Genomic DNA, 27,160 nt, shown 5'->3' on the forward strand with positions numbered 1-27,160 from the left:
TATATATATATTTTTTTAAGGCTACTTAAACTTTTCCATAGGAACTCCTTTCATATTTTTTTTTATTATTGAAAAGTTCAAAGATATCGTACATTTATAATTATACACACAATAACAAAAACAATAATAAATTAAAATTTTTACTGATGCTCAAATATATGTTCTATGTAAGCCTCATTATTTATATTCATTTCTTTTTTTTTAAATTTTCTTAAATGTGACTAATTGAGAAATTAAATTTATTACATTTATCAGAATAGATAAAAATGAAATTTTTTTTATACTTTGATATAATTTTTGTCTTTGGCATATTTCATTTTTTTTCTTTTTTCTTTTATCAATATTTTCTTATTTATTATTATATTCATTATATTTTTTTTATAAAAATCATTTTCATTTATATTTAAATTATTACATGAACACTGTCAAACTACTAGAATTAACAACAAAATTATTTAAAAAATAAAACTTATATAAATAAAAATTTCTTTTAAATTTGTAATAATATTAAAAATATGTACTCATGAAAATAAGAGAATCCCAATGAATCTATTTAAAATATTCTCAAAAAAAAAATATATATTATATATATATATATATTTATATATGTTGAAGTATTAGTCATATGAAAAAGTTGTCAACATCAAAAAAAAGGAAAAAGAAGGTACAATGAAAATTTTTGAATAACTGCTATTTGTAAAAATTTATAAAAAAAAATTATCTTGAATAAAAAGAACTATGCTATTTATTTTTAAAACAATATAAATAATAAAAGTATCATATAAAAAAAGCCATATATATATGTAGATGTAATTTAAAAGAGCTATAAATTCATTATTTATTGTATTATTTTTTTTATAAAAATATCTATAAAATTTTTATAACCATCTAAAATTATTTTACTATATATATATATATACATTCATAACATCAATACTAATTTTTTTTTTTTTATTTTATCTTTTATTTATTTTCAATAATTGTCAACTTATAAATGTTTTAAAATATCTTTAAAATAGTTTCTTATATAATAAAAATTTATTAATATAATTATTCTAAATATATTAAATTTCACATGAAAAATATATGGAATATTATCTTTTAAATAAAAAATTAATTTTAGAAAAAGTTTAAATAAATAAAATTTACATACACAATATTTAAAAAAAAAGAAAAAGAATAAGACTAATACACATAGAGGTTTATTTTAAAAAATTTTATAAAATATAAAGAATATTATCTAATATTTTAATATATAATATATGAAATCATAAAATAGAAAAGTAATTATAGCATAAATGATATTATTATAAAAAAAAAAAATTTTGTTTATGCAAGGAATATCAAAAAAAAAAATTTAATATATTGAAATATAAAAATAGATACAAGTTAAAAAAAAAAATTAATAAAATAGAATCATTTTTTAAAAAGGATGAAGTAAAAAATAAATAAAAAGTGTTTTAAAGAAAAATAGAAAATAAGTATATATATATATTAAATGGAAATGAAAGAGAATAATTAATTTAGCATAAATGATAAGAAATTTATCTTAATATATTTTTTTATGTAATTTAAAAAATGAATAAAATCAAGGAAATAACAGAATTAAAATGTAAACAAGTTTTAGAAAATGATTAATAAAAATAGATAATATTATAATAAAAAAAAAAAAAAAAAAGAATAAAGAAAATATAAAACTTTAATAAAATGATAAATTTTTCTATATTCTATTTTTTTATGATCTTATGCATTTTAAAATATAATTATGCTTTAAAAAATAAGAAAATCAGATTTTTCTTTTTGAATAAATCTGTTAAAAACAAGCTCATAATTAGAAAATATAAATTGAGGAAGTATTTAAATAAAATAAATGATGTAACAAATATCAATGTAGGAGAGTTAAAAATAGGGAAAATATATGATATTATAAATAATGATATATATGTTCGGTTAAAAAATAATAATCAAAATGTTATTATAAAAAGAGAAAATAATTACTTGCTAGAAGATGAACTTTTATATGAATATTTATATAATTCTAATTTAATAGATAATACATTATATAATAAATTGATGAAAAAAATTGTAAAAAATGGGATGAATAAAAGTGAAATAAATGAATGTGTAGTTTTAATTAAAGAAATAAATGAGAAAAGCGAAATAATTGGTGAATTATATACAAATGAAATAAGTAAAAGAAAAGAAAAAATTTATGAAAAATTGAATGAGCTAAAAAATTCAGAAAAAAAGATTTTCATAAAAATTCTAAAAAGTGTAAGAAATAAATATTTTATAGTTCTTATTCATGATTGTATAAAAGGATTTTTATTACATGATAAAGAAGAAGATATGATGGATTTATCATTTAATCCAAAGTTAAGCGCATATATAATTGATGTAAATAAAAAGTTAGAATATGTTTTTTTGTCAATGAAAAAATTCCCCGAAAACATTTTAAATGAAAAGTTACTAAGCTTACAGCATACTATTTTAATAGAAAATTTATTTGAAAACAATTATTTTAAAGCAGAAATTTCTGATTTTTGTAATAATGGAAATAATATAATAGTTAATATATTTGAGAATAAAATAAATTCAATAAAAGTAAAAATTAAATCACATAATATAATTAACACAAAAAATATTCTGAGGAATTTTGATTATATGAAAAATAAAGTAATAGATTATCAGTTTAATAAATATAATGCTAATACAAATGATTCATGTGATGATAAAAATTATAAGAAAAATATGCAGAAAGAGGATTTTGATGAAAACGATATAAAAAAAAAAAATAAAGGAATTTCAAAAAAGGATTATTATGAAAAATATAAAAAATTTGTAGAAAATTTCTATGGATGTAAAGAACCAGATGCACTAAAATATATTGATGTGGACAATTACATTTATAAAAAAGAAAGGTTGATTTATGTTAGAATCATTAATAAAACATCAGATAAAAATATGTATGAAGGGAGTATGAAAAATTCAGATATAATGAATGAATACATATATGATATTATAAAAAAGATGGCATGTGAAGAAAACAAAGTGTCAAATTATGATGAAAAATTAAGATATCCTTCTAAAGTACTAGGATTTTTTAATAGATTTGTTATACTTTCTACTAGAGTTCTGAGTATTGATAGTAATGATGAAAAAAATAATAATAGTAACAACGATGAAAATAATAGAACTTGTAATAATAATAATAATATAAAAGATGTAGTAACACTCATAGAAAAGCGTTATATAGATTATGAGAATTTAAAGGAAGGAGATATATTTTTTTGTAGATTTGAAAATGTGAGAAGACAAAGTATTCGCAATGCATTTAATCTATCAAATAGTACTATAAATAAGATATATAATACATATTTTAGAAAGGAAAAACATACAAATAATTTAAAAAAAAAAAATATAGAGGAAAGTATATATGATAAAAAGTATAATTTAAAAAATAGCAAAATAAATGAAAATATAGAAGATAATCATGGAATCACAAAAAAAACAAAAACATTAGATCAATTAAAATTTGAAGATATATTTTTTGAAAAACGTAACATTTATATTATGAGAGCAGAATTACATAAGGATACAGAATATCGGTTAAACAAAAATAATATAGATAAAAATTTTACGTTATTAAAGAATATATGTGATACTTATTACTCTGGTTTTAACAAATCATATAATCACTATTCAAGTATACGTGAAGAATTTATATTAAGATATTTAGGAACGGAAAATTACAAATTGTATAGAAAAATAGTTACCGAGTATTTTTCATCTAATAAACATTCATATAAAGAGTTTCTACAAGTACCTTGTGAAGAATTAGCATCAACTATTTTTGATTTTCTTTTCGAAAACCCAAATGAATTAACTGTAGAAATGGTGAAAAATTATAACAAAGACATATGGGAAAGAGTAAAGAAACTTAATATTTTTGAATTAAATTATTTATTAAAAGACTTAATTAAGTTGAAAAATAAATTACATGTTTATCCTTATACTTATGAAACCAAAACTGGAAGAATGAATTTAGTGTTAAATAATCAAAAACCAATAAAAAAAGAGCATATACTAAATTTAGACATAGATAATGCTGTAAAAGAAGAATTATTAAAAATATATAAAAATTTTGTTTATCCTATTGATTATATAAGGGAATTACTTTTAATAAAAAGAAATTTTTCAAGCAAAGAAAATAAAAAAATGCCAATTATCCATATTTTAGCGGATGAAACTATAAACATTTACGAAAATTCTGCGAAGGATGTTGAACCTTTTGATGAAGAACAAATAAGAGCTTTAAAATTATCTATTTTAAAAAAAAAAAAAAAATCTACGATAGATACATTGAATGATAATGATAACGAAAATTTAAATTCGGTTTTATTTGATTCAGAAAATAGTCAAATTAGAAAAATTCTTTATTTGATAAAAGAGTAAGAAAAAAATAAAATAATAATGTGTATCTATATATATAAATATGAAATATTAAATTATATATATTTTATATATCAAATAATGAATTCTTATATTTTACAATTCATGAATTTTTAAATTAGTATCACGCTTCGATAATAAATACATATTAAATATTTTATTTTTTATTTTTTTTATTTTTCTCATTTATGTAGAGACTTAGAAAAGCAGAAAAAGAGAAATAAGTTAGATGAAGTTGATAAAGAATACGAAAAAGAACAAAAAAATTATATCGATGCAACTGAAATTCATAAAAATATACCTGAATTAGAAGAAATGAATAAATTAACTGAAGATATATTTTATATGAAAATCCCCTTTGTTGAATAAAATGTTTTTTTCATTTTATTAAGGATCCTTTTTCTTTTTTTTTTTTTCTACATTTGTATATGAAAAAAATATATTTAAATGATAATATTAATTCTTATTTTAATTTTTTAGTTTTTTTTTTTTTTTTTAAGTAAAACGAAGAAATATTATACATAAAAAAAAAAATAAAATAAAACTTTTTTAATTAAATTATACATTATGATAAATAGAACTTCATAATTTTTTTTTTTTTTATTAAGGTCTTTATAAATTTAAAATTTCGATAATAACTCATATATATACAAAATGTAAAAATATAAAAAAAAAATGAGAAATATATAAAAAAAAATAGTTGCTGATACATAAATATAAATAAAGATACTTCAAAGATCAAAGAATATTACTTATTTAAAAACAATTAACAAAAATATTTATTCAGAATATTAATATATGTGGCATTCAATAATAATTAAGTTTAAAAAAAAAAAAGTGTATTCTCTTTTTCTTTGCTTTTGTTTTTCTTTTTTTTAAAAATCATTCATATGGTAAATTACCATTTAATATTTGATTAACATCAACTAAATACCATCCTGATGATTTTAAATTTATTGTATCATGTGATTGCAAAGAAAAAAGAGGATTCTCTAGTTGATTTTCAAATATAAATTCTAAATTTATATTTTTAAATTTTGTTTTTGTAATATAATTAGATGAAATAGTATTATATGTAGATAGATCATATGATAAGTTTATTAATATGTGCATACGCGTAGTAACACCATTTTTTATAATATTAGTTAAGAACTTCATTTTGCTATTGCTTTTTAGAAGAGCAAGATCTTTATTTTCTACACATATATATTGATATAAAAATTTTTTTATATTTTCTTTTTTTGATCTTTTTCCTTCATTTCTAATTAATCCAAGTATATTATATATACATAGCAATTTCATGTCATTTATTTCTAAATTATCAAAATGTAAATTCAAATTCTGAGATTTTAAAATTTTGAATATTTTTAAAAAATATTCTTTTAAATAAATATTTGTCATTTTAGATAGTTGATTTTCATTTAATTCTCTTATGGTGTTAAAAAATGAATTGACACTTAATTTTACTCCATCAAAATAATAATATTTTAAGTCCTTTAGATCATCACTCAATATATTACAAAAATAAAAACTGATAAAATTACCTAAAATGTTTGTAGAATTGTTATTTTTATATAATAAAAAATAATTTAAAAACTTTTCTATTTCTTTTTTATCATTATCTGAACTAATTTCATTTAAAATTTCATATACATCATGTTTAACGTTGTCAATATTTTTATTATTTCTCGGAAATTTTATTTCTGAATTGTTTTTGTTATTTAAAATATTTTCTGTTTTATTTGTATCATTATTAACAATGTTTTTTGTCTGTGTATTTTTTTCTTTCTCCTCTTTTGCTATAATTCGTTCACTTTCATTTTTTTTTTCATTATTAATTTTTATTTCGTCACTAAAGCTGTTCATATATATATTTTTTATTTTATCATCATTATTTTTAAATTCACAATCATCTAATTTTTCATTAATCTCATTTTTTTTATAAAAATTACTTGGTTCACTTTTCTGATTATAATTTTTATCATTTATATTATTACTATTAATGTTACTATTATCATCATACTTTTCTACATTTTCTTTTTTTATATCCTTTTTAAAAGAATTACTTATTTCACTTCTTTTATATTCATTATATTCATTTTTAAAAGTTTCTAAATTATTTTTTTTTAAATTATAACTTAATTTGATATAAGATGAATTGTCTGAGTTTTCTAAATATTTTACTTTTTTAAAAGAATCGTTTAATTTTGATTCATTTTTTGCCTTCTTATTTTTTTGTGCATATAATATTTTTCCATTTAGTATATATATATCATCATCCTTATCATCTTTTATGCTTTTATTTTTTTTTAAACTTTTTATTTTTAAATCTCCTATATCTTTAATTTTAATTTCTTTATTATCAGAAATATTACTAGTTATTATACTTCTATTTTCAAAAAAATGAAATACATAGCTTCTTTTACTAATGGAAAAATTATTTACTTTCAAAAATGTATTTTGTGTGAACTTAAAGATGCTTTTTTTCATTTTAAAAAGATAATTTGAAAAAATTGAATTCTTTTTATATTTATTAAAAAAAAAAAGAAGAAAAAAAGTTGTAAGCTGGTTATTAAAATATATATTTTGTTAAAATTTTAGGAAAAAAAGAAGGTTCTAATCATTTTAGTATTATAATATTCTTTTTATTGTTACAACATTTTTCTATTTTTTAATAAAACATCATTTTCTCTTTTATATTTATTAAAAATTGAAATATAAAACAATATTTCATTTCATAAAAAATATGTATTTTTTAAAAAGGTCATTGAAAATTTTATATTTTTTTATTAAGATAATAAAAATTATAATTTTTTTTTTTTTTTTTCATCAGTAGAGTGTTTTACCATTTTACAAACTTGTATCGTTTTTTTTAAATTTATTTTCTTTCATCTTTTATTATTTTTATTTCATTTTATTTTATTTTTAGTTTTATTTTTATTTTTATTTTTTTTTTTACCTATTTTTGTTTATAATTAAAAATTAAATAGTATTCAAAATAAATTTGGATATTACATATTTAAAATTTTTAAAAAGCATAGATAATTTCATTTTTAACCTTTTTGTATTTATATTTTTCATAATATTTTAATTTAATTTTTTTTTTTTTTTCTTAATGTTTCAAAAAAATATTTTCTATTATAATGCTGATAAGAAAGAGTAGAAACTTTTTTTTTAAGTTTAGAAGTTGTAGAAAATTTTGTGATAACAATAATTACATAAATAATAGCTATTTAAATTATATTCAAGTAAATAAAAATATAAATGATAAAATTAACAAAGAAAAGAAATATTATAAAGATGAAACAAAAATAAATAATGAAAATATAAAAAACTTGGAAAATTTTAATGATTTAAATAATATAAATGACAAAATAGAATTTTCTTTAAAAAATGAAGAAACTAATTTTGATAATCACATTAATAATTTAGAGGTGAATGAAGCTGTTTATTCTGGGAATGATAATATAAAAAAAAAAAATATAAATTTTAATGTTAATGAAAATGTATTTAATGATAAAAATAAAAATAAAAATAAAATTTTAGGTGGTGATGGGTTGCATAACATGGATAATGAAACTTTAAGTAATACATATGATTCTTTTGATGAAGAAAAAATTAAAAGTAATGAATATAAGAACAAATGTAAAGAAGAAAATATACAAGAAGACAAAATAAATAAGAAAAATAAAAAAAATATAGAAAGTAGTGATAAAGTAGCAAATAATAATAATACAAACCAACTTCATGATATTAACGATTCAAATAATTTAAAAAGTAATTATAAAAGTGAAAATGAAAATATGCATGATTATGATGATTTAAATGGTGAAAATATTGTAGGAAAATTTAATGATTTAAATGAAGATATAACAACAAATAACGTTAATACTTTTGATAATGATCCTTTAAATATAAAGGATAGCGAAATTAATGATTCTAATTATTCAAATGACTCATTTGATGAAAGTAATTTCGAATCATTAAGTAACAAAAAAATTTCAGATTCTTCTAATACTTCAAACGATGATTCGGAAAAATTGATAGAAAATGAAGAAGATATACCAAATATCTTTGAAGTAGATGAAAATTTAAGTGAAGAAGAAAAAAAAGAAAAATTGAAATTGATAAAATTAATTACTGAAAAATTGGCAGGACCTTTGAAATCAAAAAATGAAGATAATTCAAGTAGTGAAAAAAATTCAAAAAGTGAAGAAGATTCAATATTTGGTGATAACAGACCAATTGCAATTGAAGTAGATGGCCCATCTCACTTTTACGCTAATAGTAATAGATATACTACATACACAAAGTTAAAACATAGAATTTTAACTAAATTAGGTAACTAAAAATTAAATTATATATATTGTATTAATACACATAAATATTTTGTAATATGAATTACAAATTTTTATACTATATAAATTTATATGAAATAAAAAAAAAAATATATTAAATATTATTTATAAATAAATTTTATAAAATTTAATTTATTTATTATATATATATATATATTTAATTTTTTTTTTATTTTTTTTAAAAGGTTATAATGTTATCCATATAAGCTATATTGATTGGAGAAAATTACGAAACAAAAGTGAAAGAGAAGAATTTATTTTAAAGAAATTAAAAGAAAAAAACGATGAATTTTTAGATGATAATGATAGGATATATTATAATGAAAGAATGAATATGATTAAAGAAGACTATATGAAATATATGAAACAGAAAAAAGATAAAAGTGAATAAATATTAATACATTTATATTTCAAAGGTTTAAAAAATTCTTTTTTTTTTTTTTTTTTATTTCTTTTTACCTTTTCTTTTAAAATTTTAAATATAAACTATTTTATTTTAAATAATAAATTATTAAAATATAAAAAAAAAAAAAAGTTGAAAGTATTTTAAATATATGTCAAATTATAATATGGAAAAGAATCATATATAATACTCCTTTATTTTATTCAAGAAATGAAAAGGAAATTTATAATATAAAGTATGCATAAAAATTAAAAAATATATATTCTTTTATGGTACAACGCAATAAAATATGTATGAAGAAAATTATTTATTACATGTAATAAAATAAATATAGACAAAGCAAGTTAAAAATTAAATAAACATATGCTTAAAAATACAAGGAAATATATTTCATAATCAGTACAAATTTATAAAGAATGAAATTTAATTTATATATGATTAAGGAAGAAGAAAAAAAAAAAAATAAGTATAATTATATAAATAAATCAGTTAGTAAATAGAATTATAATTAAAAGACCAAATGTTTAAAATTATATTTATTTTACTTTATTAACTTCTTTATTTTTGAATTTTTTATTATTAAAAATTATTTCATTAAATAAAAGGAACTCATTTTTTTACTGTTTTTATTCTATACAATCTTAATATGAATAAAAGTTATAGAATATATATATATTTAAAAATTTTATAAAAATGATGATATACTGAAAGTTCTTTACGTACTATTTATAATTTTTATATATTCATAGTATTTATTTTTCATTATACATATTTTAATGACATCTCTTATAGATTAGCTGAAACTTTTTTAAAAAAGAAAAAGTATAATTAAAAAAATTTATTAATTTAATAAATATGTAATATAATAAAAAAAAAAAAAAAAAATATACATATACACACATTTTATGCTCTTTTTAAAATTTTACATATTAAATAAAACTAAATTATTAGACTTATATTCTAAAAAAATAATACTAATAAGAAAACTTTAAAAATATAAAAAAGAGAATTCTTAAAAAGAGTAGAGAAGAAAAAAAAAATTTTGAAAAAATAACATTTTCCACAAAAAAAAGAAAAAAATGAATCACAAATTTTACGTAACATAAACATTAAAGTTCGATTAAATATACTTTGATATCATCAAGGAAAAAAAAAATTATAAAAATTTTAAAAACTAAAAATAGTAATAAAATCTATTTATTATATTTTATCTATTTATTAATTTTATTTTTTATATATATTATAAAAGGAAAAAAAAGAAAAGAAAAAACTTAAAAAAATGTTTTTAATATAATGAATAAAAAATAAATTGTGTATTCTTTGTCTTACATTTTTTTTATATGCTGATACAGAAATTATGTTAAACACATGTACATATTGTATATGCATATGCTTCTATATGTTACATATTTTTTAAAGTCATATTCAATATTTAAAGAATAACCTTTTTAAAAATTTTAATATTTCAAGTTTTTATTTATTTTAATTTTTTTTTAAATCTATTTTTATATATTAAGCTAATTTATTTAAGTTCCAAACATTTCTTATTTTTATATTTACTTTTTTTAATTGCATATAGATAAGTTCTTTTCTTTTCTTTTTTTTTAATATATTTATTAGAATTCAATAATTTAAAAATTTTTATATATGTATGTTCTGTCTATGAAAATGCCAACTTCACAGTCTAAGTGGCTTCACATTCTAGTATATATTTGCTTCATAACAATCCTTTGTCACTTATTCTTTTTCTCTTTTTTTTCTATTCTATTATGTTGTAAATGTTTGAGCCAATATAAGATCCATATGCACATCAATAAAAGCCTCTGGTATTACATAACTTTTTTTTAATTTTGATTATTTTTGTGTAAAATTTTTTTTCTTTTTCCCATTTTTATTGTTTTTTCTTTTTTCTGAGTTTTTATTATTTACATCTTTTTTTTTATCTTCCTTTGTTTCTGTATTTTCATCTTTAACGAAATCTTTTGTTAGTGATATGACATCTTCTTCAGCAATATCCAATAAACTTATTCCTCTTAATAATTTTTTTTTTTCTAAATTTTTATAATAATCAGTAACTCTCATCTTTTCTGTGTTATAAAATAAATTTATATTTTTTTCTATTAATCTCCACGTCTTTAAATTTATATTTAAGTTATGCAAGACTTTTTGAGTAATATCTTTTTTAGATTTTTCCATTGATTGTAATTCTTGAATAAGTGGCAAAACAATAATTTCAAAAAAATAAACTTGAGTACTTGGTATACTTTTAACAAAGTCATGATGATGAATGAAATTTAGTTTTATATAACTGAAATCATATTTATTAACGTTATTTATATTGTTTACATAATTTATATAAATATTTTCATAATTGAAAATCATAGCTTCATCTATACATTCTTGACTACCAAAATTGTTAAAATCGTAAGATGAACCTGAAATTAAAAATATATATATATATATATATATATATAATTTTTTATTAAAACTAAAATATCACAAATAGTAGTATTTATTGTATACTTAAAGATAACAACACATATATACAGCATATAATAAAATATATTTATTTATGTTATACCCATATTTTTTTTTTTTTTATGGAGCTCTTCTACTTTTTTTTGAGAAAAAAATTCTTCACTAACAAGCATAGTCCACTTTGCATGATCTCTCCATTTTAAACAAGTATGACCAATATCAGCTAATTTAATATTAATAGTACCTAGATTTATAGCATCTCTATCACTTATATCAAAATTTTCGCTTTTTTTTCTTTTTTTAAATATATCTACATATTCAAAATGTAATTTCATATCAGTAGCAATAATTAATTCAATAATAAATTTTCGAATATTTGTATAGTTATTTTTATCTACTAATTTAGTATCCTCATTATTAATTAAAAAATCGAATCCTATAAGTTGTAAAATAGAAAAAGTTATACTACAGTGATAATTTTCTAATATACTCATATCGTTGTATCTAATAGATAAAATATGATTAGTTTCTGATAAATAGGCATTAGTTTTTCCTGGGTGACCCACATCATGAGCAATAGAAGCTATTAAATAACAGATCATATAGGTATTATTTAAATGTTTATCAAAATCAGTAATATGTGCTAAACATTTAGATAAATGACAAACTGTAGCGCCGTGATTAGCATTATGATATGGGTTAGGAAAATACATGCTATTAATTAACAATAAAAATAATTGTAACTTTTTTCTTTTTTTTTCATTATTTTCAATATATGGATTAATTAAATGATAGCCCACTTCTAATATGACTAAAGTAGATTTTCCATATTCAGAATCTATAAATGAATAGTCCCAATTTCTTCCTATTTCATCTGAATCAATCTTTTTTATATTTTTTAAGACGTCTGCCTCATATGCTATAGTTAAAATATCTGATTCGTTTAAGTGTTTTTTTATGTTATCATAACCTTTTTTTTCATTAATACTTTCTTTTAAATTTTTGCTTTTATCGCAAATTGTCAATAATTTTTTTAAAAAATAAAATACAGAATAATAATCTTTATAACACGCATTTATAGTGAAATCATTAAAAAATATACTATTATCCGAAAATAAAAACTTATAATTATCTTCTTTTTTATCATATTTACCTTTAGATATATCTACAGTTATAGAATCACTTTCCTTATCATAATTAGACTTACATTCGTAAAATTTTTTATAGTTATTTGATAACACATCTTTAATCATATATAATAAAATTCTATTCCTTTTTTCCATTAAACATCTTAAAATAAAAAACATTATCAACAGAACACTTAGTATATACATATAATAAAAATCCACTTTATTTTTAGCATTTTCAAAATTAATCAATACTATCAATATTATGTTAATACTTAAATAAGCTATCATAAATATAAAGGTTACAAGAAATCTGAAAAAAAAAGAAAAAAAAATTGTAATCAGTATTTTTACAGTAATCAATTTTTTTCTTATAGGTTTGGTATTGGAAAAATCAAGTTTAATTTTGATAACTTCTATATATATATTAAAAGAATATAAATATAAAGACATTTTAATTTATTAGAATAATTTCTTTTCTTTTTTATATTAAAAAAAAATAAAATTTTTAAGAACTATACTTTAATGTGGGTAAACATAATAAGAAAACTGAGTCTACAAAGAAATGTAAATATAAACTGAACTTGTTATTATAGAAAGTAAAAGTATCATTTTTATCAACTTGATTTCGTTTTGAAAATAAATATAAAGACAAAAATTGAAAAATTTGATTCTGATAAAAATAAAAATAAAAAAATAAAAAAATAAAAAAATTCTTCTATTTTATAGTAATAATTTCTTTTTCTTCTTTTTTAGTAACTTACTATAATTATATATCCAACATACAAATTTTTAGTATATATTTTTTTTGTTGAAAAAAAATAAATTTTTATTAGTACAATAATATGCATTAAACAATTTAAAAGAGAAAAGGTAACTACTAATAATTCCATAACAGACGTCTCTTTTTTATTAATTTCTATAACAAAAAAAGGAAAAATAAATAATAATAAGTATAAAAATGTAATAGAATATTATTTTATATATATAAGTTAGAAGTTTCAGAAAAATCTCATTATTACCGAAAGAAAACATAAAGCATTCTATTAGAATAATTAATAGTGACACAATTAAATGAATGGAAATAAATTCTTTTATATTATATATTCGTAACATATCATATTCTATTTCATTATTTTTATCAGAGAATTGTGGGAAAACATAACATCTGAAAAAAAAAATATATATATATATATATTTATATTCTGAAAATTAAAATAAAATGTAAAGTTAAAAAGTATTTAATAATTGTTAAAAACATAAAATGATATTACAATACTTTTAGTATTTATTTATAAAAGTATGAATTACAAATATGCTAACATTTAATATAAAAAAAAAAAATGCGTACTTTTTTTTTATCATATCTTTCATTTTTTTTTCCTTTTTCTTTTCATTTTCCTCATCCATTTTAACATTATTTTTTTCATTCATTAACTTATAAAATTTAACAAATTTTAAATATCTGTAGACAGTATTTTCCGTTTTATATTGCAAATGGTATATAGAATAAATCAAATTAGGTATATATATAGTTTAATTTTTTTTTTTTAATTTATTCAATATTTAAGAAAGTATTAAAAAAAAAAATTATTTTATTTTTAATTCTATAAGTACTTTAGATTTTTTTTTATTTTTCATTGTTATTTTTGCACTATTTCCCTTTTTATTATTTTAGTTCAATCTTACTTTAATTTAATTTTTTTATTTTTTTTGTATTTTTTTTTTAATTATTTTCTTCTTTATTTTTAATACTTAACTATTTACAAAAATACATATCATATATATATATATATATATATATATATATATATATATTAAAAATATAATGATTAAATAAATTATTGAAATATACACACTTAATTATACATTGCTTTATACTTTTATCAAAATAAGATACATAAAATTTATATATACATTAAAAAAAAAAAACAAATATATTATTTTAAATAATTTATATTATGATTAAAAAAATATAAAATAAAAAAAGTAATCAATACTTAAAAATTAACTTCTATATTTTAAAATATTTTTTTATGAAAAAAAATATCCTTGTATAAAATTAATGGGAAAAAAAAAATTTAATAAGACATATAATTGCGCAAATAAATTTTTTTTCTTTTCGGTTTGATCTTATTTAAGATAACATATATATTCATTTATTATGAAGAATAATTATTAATTTTATAATTACAATAAAAAAATAAAATTTCATATATTTTTAATATTGAGAATATTAAAAAAAAAAAAAAAAAACGGTTATTTTCAAGAATAAACAAAAGATATTGTCTACTTTTTTTTATTAAAATAAGAAAAAGAATACATGCAATCTTTTTTTTTTTTTAGTATTTATATAGTATATATACCTAGTTTTATTTTTGCATTTTCTTTTTTTTTTATTATATAAAACATTAAATCAAAAAAAATTAGAAAAAAAAATGAAATAAAATTAATCTACGAAATTCTTAAAGACATATATAGAGTTACATTAGAATAACATATAAATAATATGTATTAATAAAAATATAGAAATATTTATATATTTTTATTGTTTTACTTTTTATTTTTATTTAATGTAAAATGGAATACATGGATTTTTTAAAAAAACATATATTTATTTGTTATGTGTTCATAATATATAACGTTTTAGAATTCACAAAACGTTATAATTGTAATAAACTTAAAAAAAAAAAAAAATATAAGAAAATAATATATATAAGAAAATAGAAATAAAAAAATAAAGAAATTTGGATAAAAATACTAAAAAGAAAAAAAATAAAAGGTCTCCAATTTTATATATTTAAGAATATATTATAATACTACAATAAACAAATTTAAATTTATGAGTATATACATATATTATATTTTGTACATAAAAAATTAAAAAAAAAATTAATATACAATAATATATCTAGATAATGTTAAGTTCACATATTTGTATTGCATATTTTAATATAACATACGTTTATTCATATACATTTATAATATTTTTATAATTTTTAGTATAAAAAATTATAAGAATAAAAATTAATTCCTTTTATTTTTTTAAAGTGATATATACTTATGTAAGATATATATATATATTATTTATTTATAACTCTATAAATGATAAAAAACAATATTAAAATATATTACAATTATTAAAAACAAATTTCTTAATTATTTCAACTATTCATTAACTTAATTACAAGAATTATAAAAAGTTTTGTAAAAGTATTTTGTATTGTTTTCTGAGAAATATTAATGTGTGCGAACATTCTTTTGTTACAATCCTTGATCAATAACATATGTATTTTTTTTAATATAATACTTTAGATATTTTCCATTAACAATTTTTATTTATATATAATAAATTATGAATGGATATTACACAACAACAAAAAAAAAAAAAAAAAAGACTAAATTAATTGGTTAAAATTAAATTTGTTTTATGTAAATCTCTTTTTTTATTATTTTTCTATTTTCCAAAATATATATTTTCTTTTTCCAGCTTTTTAATGACTTAATAAAAAAAAAAAAAAAAATAATAATAATAATACACATATATATTAATAAAGATTTTTTAAAAAAATTATATGATTCTTTATTTGTCTTTTAAAATTGACTATTAAAATATGTAAGTTTATATTTGAAAAGTTATCGGAAAATGCGTTTTCTCAATTAAGTTTAACAAAGAAAAGGTATTTACGTATTTTTAAGTGCGATAACTAATACATTTATATTTATTTTTTATATATAATATTATATTTCTTAAAGACAAAAGAAAAATGAAATTCTATTATAAATCATAAAGCAATGTTCTTGAATCTTCTAAGTAAATAAAAGTAAAAAAAATTGTTAAAGAATATTTTTTCTTTTTATAAAAAAAAAAAAAATTAGTAAACTTTGAGCTGCATTTCAATGCTTTAGACAATATAATATAATATAATTAAAATAGTATTTAGTTTATAAGAAAATTTGTACTTTTTTATGCACAAATTCTTTTTTGTTATAAATTTAGGATAAATTTTTTCCATCCATTCTTTTAGGTATATATATATATATATTTTTTTTTGTTTTTTTATTGAATTTTTTATAGCTTCTGTAACTATTTTAATTAGAAAAAAAAATTAAAAATATAGTGGTTAAAAAATTAACACAAAGTTTATCTTCATTAAGAAATGAATAAAAAAAAAGAATAGGATATTTTCTTTTTAAAATTCATAAATTAGTTTCCCACTTTCATGCATGTTATTAAATTTATTGTATATTTTTAACTTTTAATTATTATAATAACAAAAGGATTATGTTTTTATTATATTTTTATTATATATTTATTAAAAACTTAATTTCTACCAATTCAATTGACTATGTTATATAAACATAAATTACGAAATAAGTTTTTTTTACGTAAAATTTTTTTTTTTTAATTTGTAAGTTTTGAATAATTTAAGCAAAAAAAAAAAAAAATAATAATAAATGATAAAATTAAAAAAATACGGAATTACATTTTCACATTTTAAAAACTTATTACATAAGTTGTAAAAATAAGAATATTATTTTAGAAATATTAAATTATAATTATATTTTAATTTATATTAATAAAATATATGTATTATCAATTCTAATAAAAAAATAATATCTTGAAGTACTAAAAACTGAGAATATTTTTAGCATATGAAAAAAAAAGATAAAAAAAAAAATATATATTTATATATATATATATATATATAAAAGTTCTTATGTTGTTAATAAAAATTATAATAACAATATTAAGAACTAAAAAAAAGTAAAAGTTATATATTCACATTTTTTTTCTTTATAATTTTTTTTTTTTTGTTATTTTAAAATGAGTTTAATCAAAAAAATTTTTTATCCAAACATTATACCAAAAATAAAAAATCAAATACAGTGTTACAATATTAATCATAATATAAAAAATGCATTAAGTAAAAAGAATAGAATAAAATAAAAAGTATCATCAATGATAGAACTATATATATATATATATTTATTAAATTGAATAACTTAAAATATAAAAAATTATAATTTTTTTTTTTATAGTATCTGAAACTGGTATTTTGAGTATTCATTTTTGGGCTCCCACATTTAAGTGGTCTATATCTTTAGCTAATATAATTGATATAAATAGAAATCCAAGTTTACTGTCATTACCTCAACAATTTGGTAATTTTATTTTTCATTTATTTTTATTATTTATTTTCATTGTCTATTCCCTTTATTTAATTTTTTCTTCTCCCTTCTTTCCTTTTTTATAGCTATATTTTTAACTGGGTTGCTATTCACGAGATTTTCATACGCTATAAAACCGCGAAATTACAATTTAATGACTAGTAAAATTCTAAAAATTTTTACCAATTTCATTATATAGTTGTAAATATGTAATATTTATTTATTATTTTATATGTATGTTTTTTTTTTTATAGTTAACTTATTCATGAGTTTAACAGCTCTATATCAAATTGCACGTATTGCAAATTATAAGTATAACATAGATAAAAATGAAAAATAAAACTAATAATCATATAAATGGACAATAATATATTTTTTTCATAATAATGTTTTAAGAAAATATAATTTATAAACTATTACCTTATAATAAGACATATTTAAAAAATAATATATATATCTAAAAATACATAAAAAATTCAGTAAAATAAAAACTTTAAGTAGTTTTCTATTCCTTATGGTACTAGAAATATTGAATAACAGTATTACAAAAAATAAACATATAATTACTCTTAATTAATATTAAAAATTATACCAATGAAATATTAATAATATCAAAAAATATATGTATGTATGTTCATAATAAAAATAATAATTATATATTGAAGTAATGATAATAAACCAAAGATTAAAAAAAAGAAATACTATAACAAATATAACTTAAGATTTAAATGAAAAAAAAAAAAAATTATATATATAATGAACAATACATTCACATTATATATTCATAATAAAAAAATGCTAATTCATTATTTGTACATTATTATCAATCAAATTTTGATAATCTCTTATTTTTTCTCTAATTTCTTTCAAATAATGTTTTATTATTTTTTTTTTCTTAATAAATTTATTTATGTAACTCAATCTTAATTTTTTTTCTTTTTTGGAATTGGGAAAAACGAAAGTTGAAATTTTATTTTCCATTTTAATTCTTCTTCTTATTTTTTTTTTTCTCTTCTGCTTATACTTTTCTTTCATTTTATTTCTATCTAAAATTATATATGATCTTACCTTTTCTTCAATTTCACTTTTCAAACTAATTTCAAAATTAAATTTTTTAACAGGTCTTTTTTTAACTCCAACCATATTTAAAGAATGTTATTTTGCATAAAAGAAAATATTAAGATCATTTAAATCAAAAAATTTTAATGCTTTTTTCACAAAAAAAAAAATAATATAATTTCTTAAAATATTTTAAGATTTTTAGTATTAATAAAATTATATTAAAAAAAAACTAAGAAATATATACAAGAATTTATATATTTCTTAAAATTTTTTTTTATCTTATCATAATCATTAAAATTTTTATTAAATCAATATTAAGAAAAGAGATATATTTTATACAAAAAAAAAAAAAAAAAAAAAATGTTTTAATAAAAATATAAATATTTTAATGTATTAATAGTTTATTTGATAAATATATATATATATATTTAATTACTATATATGGCTACTTTGATAATATATATAATTTCTTAATACCATTATGAATTAATAAATAACACAAATAATTATAATTAAAATTTCATTTTTTTAAATAATTTTAAAATAACAAACAGTTGATATAGAAGTTTTTAATTTTATTCCTTATGAAAAAAAAAAGAAAAATTGTATAAGTTTGAAAGCTTTTAAATGAAAATGAATGATAAAGAAAAAAACAATTCTGATGAACAGCGTTAGAAAAATGAATAAATACTATTAAATTATATTTTTATCTTTTTTTTTTTTTGATATAAATTTTTTTTTTTTTCTTTTTTTATTTAGCAATAAGTGAATTTGATTTACAAAAAGTATTAAATAAATTTGATATGAATGATTATAATGAAGATTTTGTAATTACAAATAACATTTTAAAATATCATATGAAAAGTATTGAAGTGTATAATTATGAGAAAAATAAAATATATGATAAAAATGAATTAGATTTATATAAAGAAAAATTAATAAATAAGGATAACGTTCATTATTATCCTTATGAATTATATTTTAACACGTATAAAAATATCTATAAAGAAGATAAAATGCTACTGAATTTACCAAATAACATTAAAAAAACGAAAGAAAAAGAAAACGATGAAAAAGAAGAAGAACAAGAAGATAAAGAAAAAGAGGATAAGGAAAAAGAAGATAATACATCAAGTAAAAGAAAAAAAAAAAAAAAGATATAATTTTATAATAAAATTATATAAAATATTCTAAAAAGGCATTTTATAATTATATAATAAAACTACTAAAAAAGCATATAAATATATTTTTTTTTTCTTATATATAATTAAATATGATAACGTAAATTACATATTTAGATTTTTTTTATGTATCTATTATGTATTATGGCCTGATAATTTATATTATATATATATTTTTTTTTAATTAGATATTTTTGAAGAAGAGCAAGGTTTAGAAGATGATTATAATTTTGATTATAACAAAAGTGAAGATGAATTAGATAATGAGGATAATGATGAAAACGTTATATAATGAGGAATTCTTAAAATTTCAGCTATTTCTTTTACTGCCACATTAATTTGGCATTTCTCTTCATTTAATGCATCAGAAAATTGTGTATTTATCAATATAGAAATTATATTTTCTAAGTCCTCATATGAGTTAAATAAATAGGTTTTAATTTCATTTGGAGAAATAAAATTAATATTTGCATAAAAGTATTCATTTGTAAATTCTCTTATCTTAGGATATCTATAAAAAAAAAAAAAAAAAGAATCAGAAAAAAATTTATAAGAATATAAATAAATGTAATTATGATTTACACAAGTATTACAATTACAGGAAGAAAAAAAAATTAATAGTTAATAAAATAGTTTTGTATTAGCAGGAAATGCATATATGTATTGTTTTTTCTTTACTTGTGTAATAATAAATTTAAAATTAAAAACATTGCAAATTTCTTTATGTTCATGTGAAGAGAAGGACACATATAAATATTTATGATTAACTCAGATATGGTCTTAATAAGTGTAAAACAATTATATTTTTCTAAATAAAAAAGAAAGAAATTTAGGAAACAAAAAGCAGTAAAATTATTCATTATTGAAAATTTAACAAATGAATTTACACCTTTTAAAAAAGTTTCTAGCTGTATTAAATTGAAATTATTTAAGTAATATAAAATTTTAATTAAACAAATATTCACATATTGTAATAATTCTATTTTTTCATGAAATTGTCTTTTAATTTGATTATTTTCCTTTATCCTTTTTTTTTTTTCCTTTTTTTTTTTGTCTTTATTGTCATATCCATCATTTATAAACATTATATTTGAATCAAAGAATATATTATAATTATTAAATATATTTTTTAAATAATTAAAACTTCCATATTTTTTTTCATTTAATATTATATCTTTTAAATTTACGTTTTGCAAATTATAATCATATAAAGAAAAATATGTATTATCAAAATTTTTTAATAATTCAGTATATTTTATATCATATTTATCGTATAGCGTTTTCAAAATATTATTGTCACCATGATCAGTACTATCATCGTTTATACATGTATTATTATTATTATTGCAACAAAAATAATTTATCTTTTTCTTGTTATATTCGTAGATAATTTGGTTTATAACAAAATAATCATAATTTATAAAATATTTTTTATAATATCTTATATATAAAAATAAAATATTGTCTCTAATATAACCAAATGTGTAAATATTTTTATATTTATCCAAAAATTCTAAAAATAGAAATTCAATTGATTTTTCTTTTCCTCTTTTAATTAAATTAGTGTATTCATAATTGCTATATTCATTTTGTGAAGAATAATAACAAAGTGTATTAAACAATCCACTAATAATGTAGTAATTGTATTTATCTAGAAACAATAGATAAAATATATGATTATATATGTAAGTTTCGTTGTATTCTAAACATTTTATTACACTAATATTTTTTTTCGTTTTATCTAATAGAAAATGAACATCTTTAATTAATTTTTCTTCCTCTATTGATTCCTTTTCTTCGTTTTCGCTTAAATTTATTTCATCTATAAAATCATTATCAATATTTATATTGTCAAATATTAAATCATTATTTTCATTATCTTTGTTAATTATAATTTGTTGTTCACTTTCCTCATTGTGATTAACCTTATATCCTTTTATTAATCCCTTTCTAGTTGACATAAACTTGTTTTTATGAAAAATAGAAAAACTCGTATATTTCAAAGCATAATTGTATAAATAAATAAAGTTATTAATTTTGTTAAATATAGTTCTAATAGCATCATATTTATAATTCTTATTTAAAAATAGTGAAGTAATTTCCTCTTCGTACTTACAAGAACATTTATTTATTTTTTTTTTTTCAAAATCACTTTTTAAATCACATGCAGTTTTTTTATTATTAAATTGCTTGTAACTAGAATAATATGTATTCACTTTTTTTTCTTTTAAATATAATGGTTCATAGTAATCACATACATGAGTAATTATATTTTTAAATACACTAAAAATATTAGGTGAATAGCTACTTAAGTATTGATAGATGTTTATTTTACTCTTTCTTATGTTATCATCAATTTTCTTTCTGAGAAATAATTCGTATGGGAAATCGTGACAATATTTATTAAAAATATTATCAAAAGAAAAAGCTTCTTTTTCTTTTTTATCATTAAAAGTAGCATAATTATATATATAATTTAGTAAAAATAAACACTTTTTATGTGTTCTAATGTTTTTTTCACATAATAATTTCAATAACAGTTGAATAAGTATATTTATGTTTTTTTTTTTTATTTCAAACAAAATATATATGCATACAGTATTTTTATAATTATTTGTTTGCTCTTTTTCTTCATATGAATATATGTTATTTTTCTCTATCTTATCTTTTTCGTCATTACTACTTTCATTATCTTCGTAACTATCGTCTGAGCTAAAATACTCATAAAAAAAATTTTTACTTAATGAGCTATTTATGCTATTAATATATTTACTCTCTCTTTTTTCTCTTTTTTTTTCTTCTATTATTTTAATATTTCGGTAATTTGTTTTTTTTATTTTTTTAATTTTTTTTTTAAAAAAATAAAGAGGAAATGAAGTTAATAAAAAGGCAGTTAAATCTAAACAAATTTCTCTAACATAAATATGTGAATCTCCAATATCATTTTCATATATATATTCCTGTAAATGCAAAATTATTATTTTTATAATTTTATTAATATTTAAATTTAAATTGATTATTTCTATATTTTTTTTTCTACTCTTCTCTAACACTCTTTTCCAATCTATTTTTTTTTTTAAAAAGTTAATTTTTTTTTTAATATAAAAACACGTGTTTCTTCTTCTTTTTTTATTTAAATTTTCTAATTTAAAATTTTTTCCATTTTCATTTTCTTTTCTATAACATTGCATATTTGTGCTATATCTGTCTTCATTACTATCTAAAGTGATAGAAGGATATTTTTCATAATCATTTAAACTACTCTCACTAGATCTTTCACTACTTAACTGTTCGTACTCTATATTTTCTTTGCATATATTTTGATCTCTATTATTTTCACTACTTGCATTTGTACTTATATTACATTGATATTTTTTCAATTTCATTTTTTGAGGATTTTTAGACTTGATTAAACCTTTAAAACTTACTGTACACTTATCGTAAATATTTAAAAAATCATTTATATATTTTTTTCTAAGTTTATCGATTATATTAAATAGACCTAATAAACAGTATATTTTCATATTAAAATCAATGGGATAAGTATCAAAATTTATTTTTTTAAAAAAGCGAATGTCATTTTTTATTTGATTATTTATTGTAGTATCTGTATTTTCTTTTTTCTCATCATTTGTTTTGTTCACTACATTATTTAATAATAATTTTTTTATTTTATAATATGTTGTATTTTTTTTTAAGATATAATAAAAAATTTTAATTGTTTCAGCAGAAACATGTGGTATAATTTCCTCGTTAATAAAGCATAGAAGAATAAAATATCCTTTTAAGTGTAGAAAATTGTTTTTCTCTTTTATAATTTTACAAAATACTTCATATACATAATTAATGGCATCATATTTGTTTAAAATATATATAGGCATGTAATAAAATATTTTTGAAGCTTCAAATTGTATAATTTCATTATAATGAAATAAGTTATTATGTAACACTTCCAAAAAAAAAGAGTATGTATTTTTTTTTACACTAAAATAGTTACACTGGCATATACTTTGTATTAATAAGCATAAAGAATGCCTTAAAATTTCTCCTTTTTTGAACTTGTATATTCTTTTTTTTTCGCTATAAACTATTATTTTTTTTATTTCATTTTGTAAATTTTCATCGATATTTTTTTTTAATTTTAAAAGTATTTTAGATATACATATAATAGAACCGTGTTTTACTAAAACGTTTTCTTCATAGCTTTTATTTATTAAAAATGGAAGAATAACTTTAATAAAATAATCTTTATCAATAGTAGATAAATTTGCTAATGATTCAGATGATAATATTCTTATATTAATATTTTCATGGAATAATTTATTTGAATATAAATGATATATAACTGGATATTTATATAAAAAAAAATTGCAAACAATTTTTGTTTTTAAAATTATAGATTTTTTTAAATTTATTAATTCACTGAAATTACAAGTAGATAATATATCAATATTCATATTAAATATATCTTTTTTTATTTCATTCATGCATTTTTTATTTTTTTCAAAAATAACTTTTTCTTCATCATTACAAGTAAAATTATTGTTTATTTCATTTATAGAAAAATTAGGACTATTTTTTATATTTTCATAATAATTACTAATATTTGAATGATTAAAAAATAAATTAATAAATTGAAGTATCTGAGAAAATAACTCTTCTTGGTTGTGATTATGCATCTCTATATTATTGTGTACAATGTTATCACAAATATATTTAACAGTATTCATATTATTTGTAGTTGTAACAATATTATTATTATTACTAGTAGTAGTACTACTACTATCATTCTTATTGTTTAAATAATTTTTTATTTGATACAAAAAATTAAATTTTCCTATAAAGAATTGAAGCAGTGACATAGCTGATTTTCTAATATTAATATTATCTTCAAATAGAGATAAAATAATTAATTTTATAAATATTAAATGAAATAGAAAAAAATTTACATTGTTATTATTTTTTTCATAATAATTTTTTATATATATATTATACTTAAATAAACTATATAATAATACAAATGCACTGGAATAAATCTTGTCTATGTTCGTATATAAACTTTGGATAATTTTGAAAATGATGTAATTTAAAATTTCTATTGAAAGATTGTTCTTATTAAAGATAAAGTGAAATAAACTATAATTAATTGAACACAATATATTATGATCATTATATTTTGTTAATTCTTCGAATCTATTAAATATAATATTAATATTATCTGGACTTAAGTAAATTAAAATATTTCCAAAGCTTTTAGATAAACACCATCGAATATAGCTATTATTATCATTAAAATAAAAAAAAAATATATTTAATATTTCTAATATGTCTTTTTCACATTTATATTTTTTATTTACTTTTATATTTACTGATTTTTCTATATGTTGCACTTTGGGTTTTTCTTCGATGCTTTTTTTATATAAAAGAAAAACATCATTTATATTTAAATAAAGAGGAAATTCATTAAAAAGATCATTCTTTTCATTGCATTCATTATGCTGTATTGTATTTGAACTTTCTTCATTTTTATTTATATTCTCCAATTTAATACTTCCCTTACTTGAATTTTTTATATTAAGTTTTTGATTACTTTCATCAATATTGAGTTCATTTTGGATTGTCATACTCTGTTTTAATGCTGTTGAATCAGCATGAGAATATTCATTTGTTTTTTCTTTGTCATCAATTTTTTCTAAAAATAATAAAGTATAATAACCTAAACATAGAATTTTTAATGATTTTGAAGTCTGATTAAAATCTAAATTATGCTGATTTTGAATAAAAAAAAATTTATAGAAATTCACGTAATTTCTTAGTAACTTTTTATCTAACTTTTTCAAAATTTTTTTATGTGTTAATAAAATCCCATATAAAATTAAATAGGAGAATTTTGAGTGGCAATAGCATGGAATGTTTTCATTTTTTATTATATAGTTATCTTCTGTTAAGCTACTATTTTTTTCTTTTTTTTCAATTTCTATTAATTTTACCATTATTTCCTTAGAAAAAATTAAAAAATGGCTGAAATAAATTTTAGTTTGATAAACGTCTTCTCTGCTTAAAAATTGAGCATATAAAATAGAACATGCTTCTTTTGATTTTTCATTTTTTTTTATATAATAGTAATATATTTCTTCAATATTATCTAAAAGAGATGTATTTATATTAACTAGTTTAAATGGTAAATATAAACAAAATGATAGCCAAATTATTAAGACATATAGAATAGTCCAAGTATTATTTTCATCAGTTTTCTCATTTTCTAATTTATTAATGTAATCAAATGTATTTTCTTCTTTCTTTATAATAAGAAGTATATCGACTATACTATTTAAATAAAAAGCGTTACAAGGATAAAATGTTTTAATTTTTTTTTCTCCTCTGACTGAAATTAATGTGTAATAATATTTATATATTTCTTCGATGATTATGTACATTTTTATTTTCTTATTTTCATACAGCATTTCTTCTTCCTTTGTTTCATTATCATATTCCTTTTTTCTTTTATTAGAATTACTATCATCTAATGTGATATTATTATTATCGTCTCTTATTTTTTGGTCTGTTGTAATTTCTTTTTTCATTACATAAGCTGTTTTATAATTATTATTTTCTCCTTTTTCATTCTCTAATTTAACTTTGAAATATGTGCAAATATTTTTCAAGTGATTAAAGGACTTTTTTAAAAAATCTAAAAATGAATGAACCAATAACGTTAAATGCTCATCTAATACATTTTTTACTTCTCTATAACTATTTAAGCAATTACACAAATAATTTAAATTATCTAAAATTATCAGATAATTTTTTATTATTTCATTTTCATCATCACTATTTAGATAATTTCTCACTATTTCTATTTTTTTTTTAACTTCTTCATTTTCACGAAAAAAATGAGTTTTATTTTCCATTTAATACAAATCAAAA

The 27,160-nt window shown here is 17.0% G+C and overlaps 8 protein-coding genes across 8 annotated transcripts; 4 read left to right on the forward strand and 4 right to left on the reverse strand.

The window, feature by feature from the left end:
• Nucleotides 1–1,707: 1,707 nt before the first annotated feature.
• PRELSG_1209900 (conserved Plasmodium protein, unknown function) lies at nucleotides 1,708–4,821 on the forward strand (the record flags this gene model as incomplete). The annotated part of the gene is made up of 2 exons (XM_028677870.1): nucleotides 1,708–4,451; nucleotides 4,647–4,821. The coding sequence occupies 2 exons, from the start codon at nucleotides 1,708–1,710 to the stop codon at nucleotides 4,819–4,821; spliced, it is 2,919 nt and encodes a 972-aa protein (XP_028534216.1).
• A 513-nt stretch (nucleotides 4,822–5,334) lies between these two features.
• On the reverse strand, nucleotides 5,335–6,942 carry PRELSG_1210000 (conserved Plasmodium protein, unknown function; the record flags this gene model as incomplete). The annotated part of the gene is made up of 1 exon (XM_028677871.1): nucleotides 5,335–6,942. The coding sequence occupies one exon, from the start codon at nucleotides 6,940–6,942 to the stop codon at nucleotides 5,335–5,337; it is 1,608 nt and encodes a 535-aa protein (XP_028534217.1).
• A 653-nt stretch (nucleotides 6,943–7,595) lies between these two features.
• Nucleotides 7,596–9,201, forward strand: PRELSG_1210100 (RAP protein, putative; the record flags this gene model as incomplete). Its single annotated transcript, XM_028677872.1, has 2 exons — nucleotides 7,596–8,793; nucleotides 8,996–9,201. 2 exons carry the CDS (start codon nucleotides 7,596–7,598, stop codon nucleotides 9,199–9,201), a joined length of 1,404 nt encoding a protein of 467 aa, XP_028534218.1.
• A 1,866-nt stretch (nucleotides 9,202–11,067) lies between these two features.
• PDEdelta (phosphodiesterase delta, putative) lies at nucleotides 11,068–14,252 on the reverse strand (the record flags this gene model as incomplete). Its single annotated transcript, XM_028677873.1, has 6 exons — nucleotides 11,068–11,648; nucleotides 11,795–13,131; nucleotides 13,340–13,491; nucleotides 13,583–13,737; nucleotides 13,841–13,986; nucleotides 14,170–14,252. The coding sequence occupies 6 exons, from the start codon at nucleotides 14,250–14,252 to the stop codon at nucleotides 11,068–11,070; spliced, it is 2,454 nt and encodes an 817-aa protein (XP_028534219.1).
• A 3,394-nt stretch (nucleotides 14,253–17,646) lies between these two features.
• On the forward strand, nucleotides 17,647–18,330 carry MPC2 (mitochondrial pyruvate carrier protein 2, putative; the record flags this gene model as incomplete). Its single annotated transcript, XM_028677874.1, has 4 exons — nucleotides 17,647–17,746; nucleotides 17,862–17,984; nucleotides 18,077–18,151; nucleotides 18,245–18,330. The coding sequence occupies 4 exons, from the start codon at nucleotides 17,647–17,649 to the stop codon at nucleotides 18,328–18,330; spliced, it is 384 nt and encodes a 127-aa protein (XP_028534220.1).
• Nucleotides 18,331–18,788: 458 nt separating this feature from the next.
• On the reverse strand, nucleotides 18,789–19,133 carry PRELSG_1210400 (conserved Plasmodium protein, unknown function; the record flags this gene model as incomplete). Its single annotated transcript, XM_028677875.1, has 1 exon — nucleotides 18,789–19,133. One exon carries the CDS (start codon nucleotides 19,131–19,133, stop codon nucleotides 18,789–18,791), a length of 345 nt encoding a protein of 114 aa, XP_028534221.1.
• A 546-nt stretch (nucleotides 19,134–19,679) lies between these two features.
• On the forward strand, nucleotides 19,680–20,525 carry PRELSG_1210500 (conserved Plasmodium protein, unknown function; the record flags this gene model as incomplete). Its single annotated transcript, XM_028677876.1, has 3 exons — nucleotides 19,680–19,722; nucleotides 19,812–20,186; nucleotides 20,422–20,525. The coding sequence occupies 3 exons, from the start codon at nucleotides 19,680–19,682 to the stop codon at nucleotides 20,523–20,525; spliced, it is 522 nt and encodes a 173-aa protein (XP_028534222.1).
• PRELSG_1210600 (conserved Plasmodium protein, unknown function) lies at nucleotides 20,468–27,144 on the reverse strand (the record flags this gene model as incomplete). The annotated part of the gene is made up of 2 exons (XM_028677877.1): nucleotides 20,468–20,744; nucleotides 20,912–27,144. The coding sequence occupies 2 exons, from the start codon at nucleotides 27,142–27,144 to the stop codon at nucleotides 20,468–20,470; spliced, it is 6,510 nt and encodes a 2,169-aa protein (XP_028534223.1).
• Between the last annotated feature and the right edge of the window lie 16 nt (nucleotides 27,145–27,160).

The sequence above is a fragment of the Plasmodium relictum genome (genome assembly GCF_900005765.1).
Source record: "Plasmodium relictum strain SGS1 genome assembly, chromosome: 12".
NCBI classification, from domain to species: domain Eukaryota; phylum Apicomplexa; class Aconoidasida; order Haemosporida; family Plasmodiidae; genus Plasmodium; species Plasmodium relictum.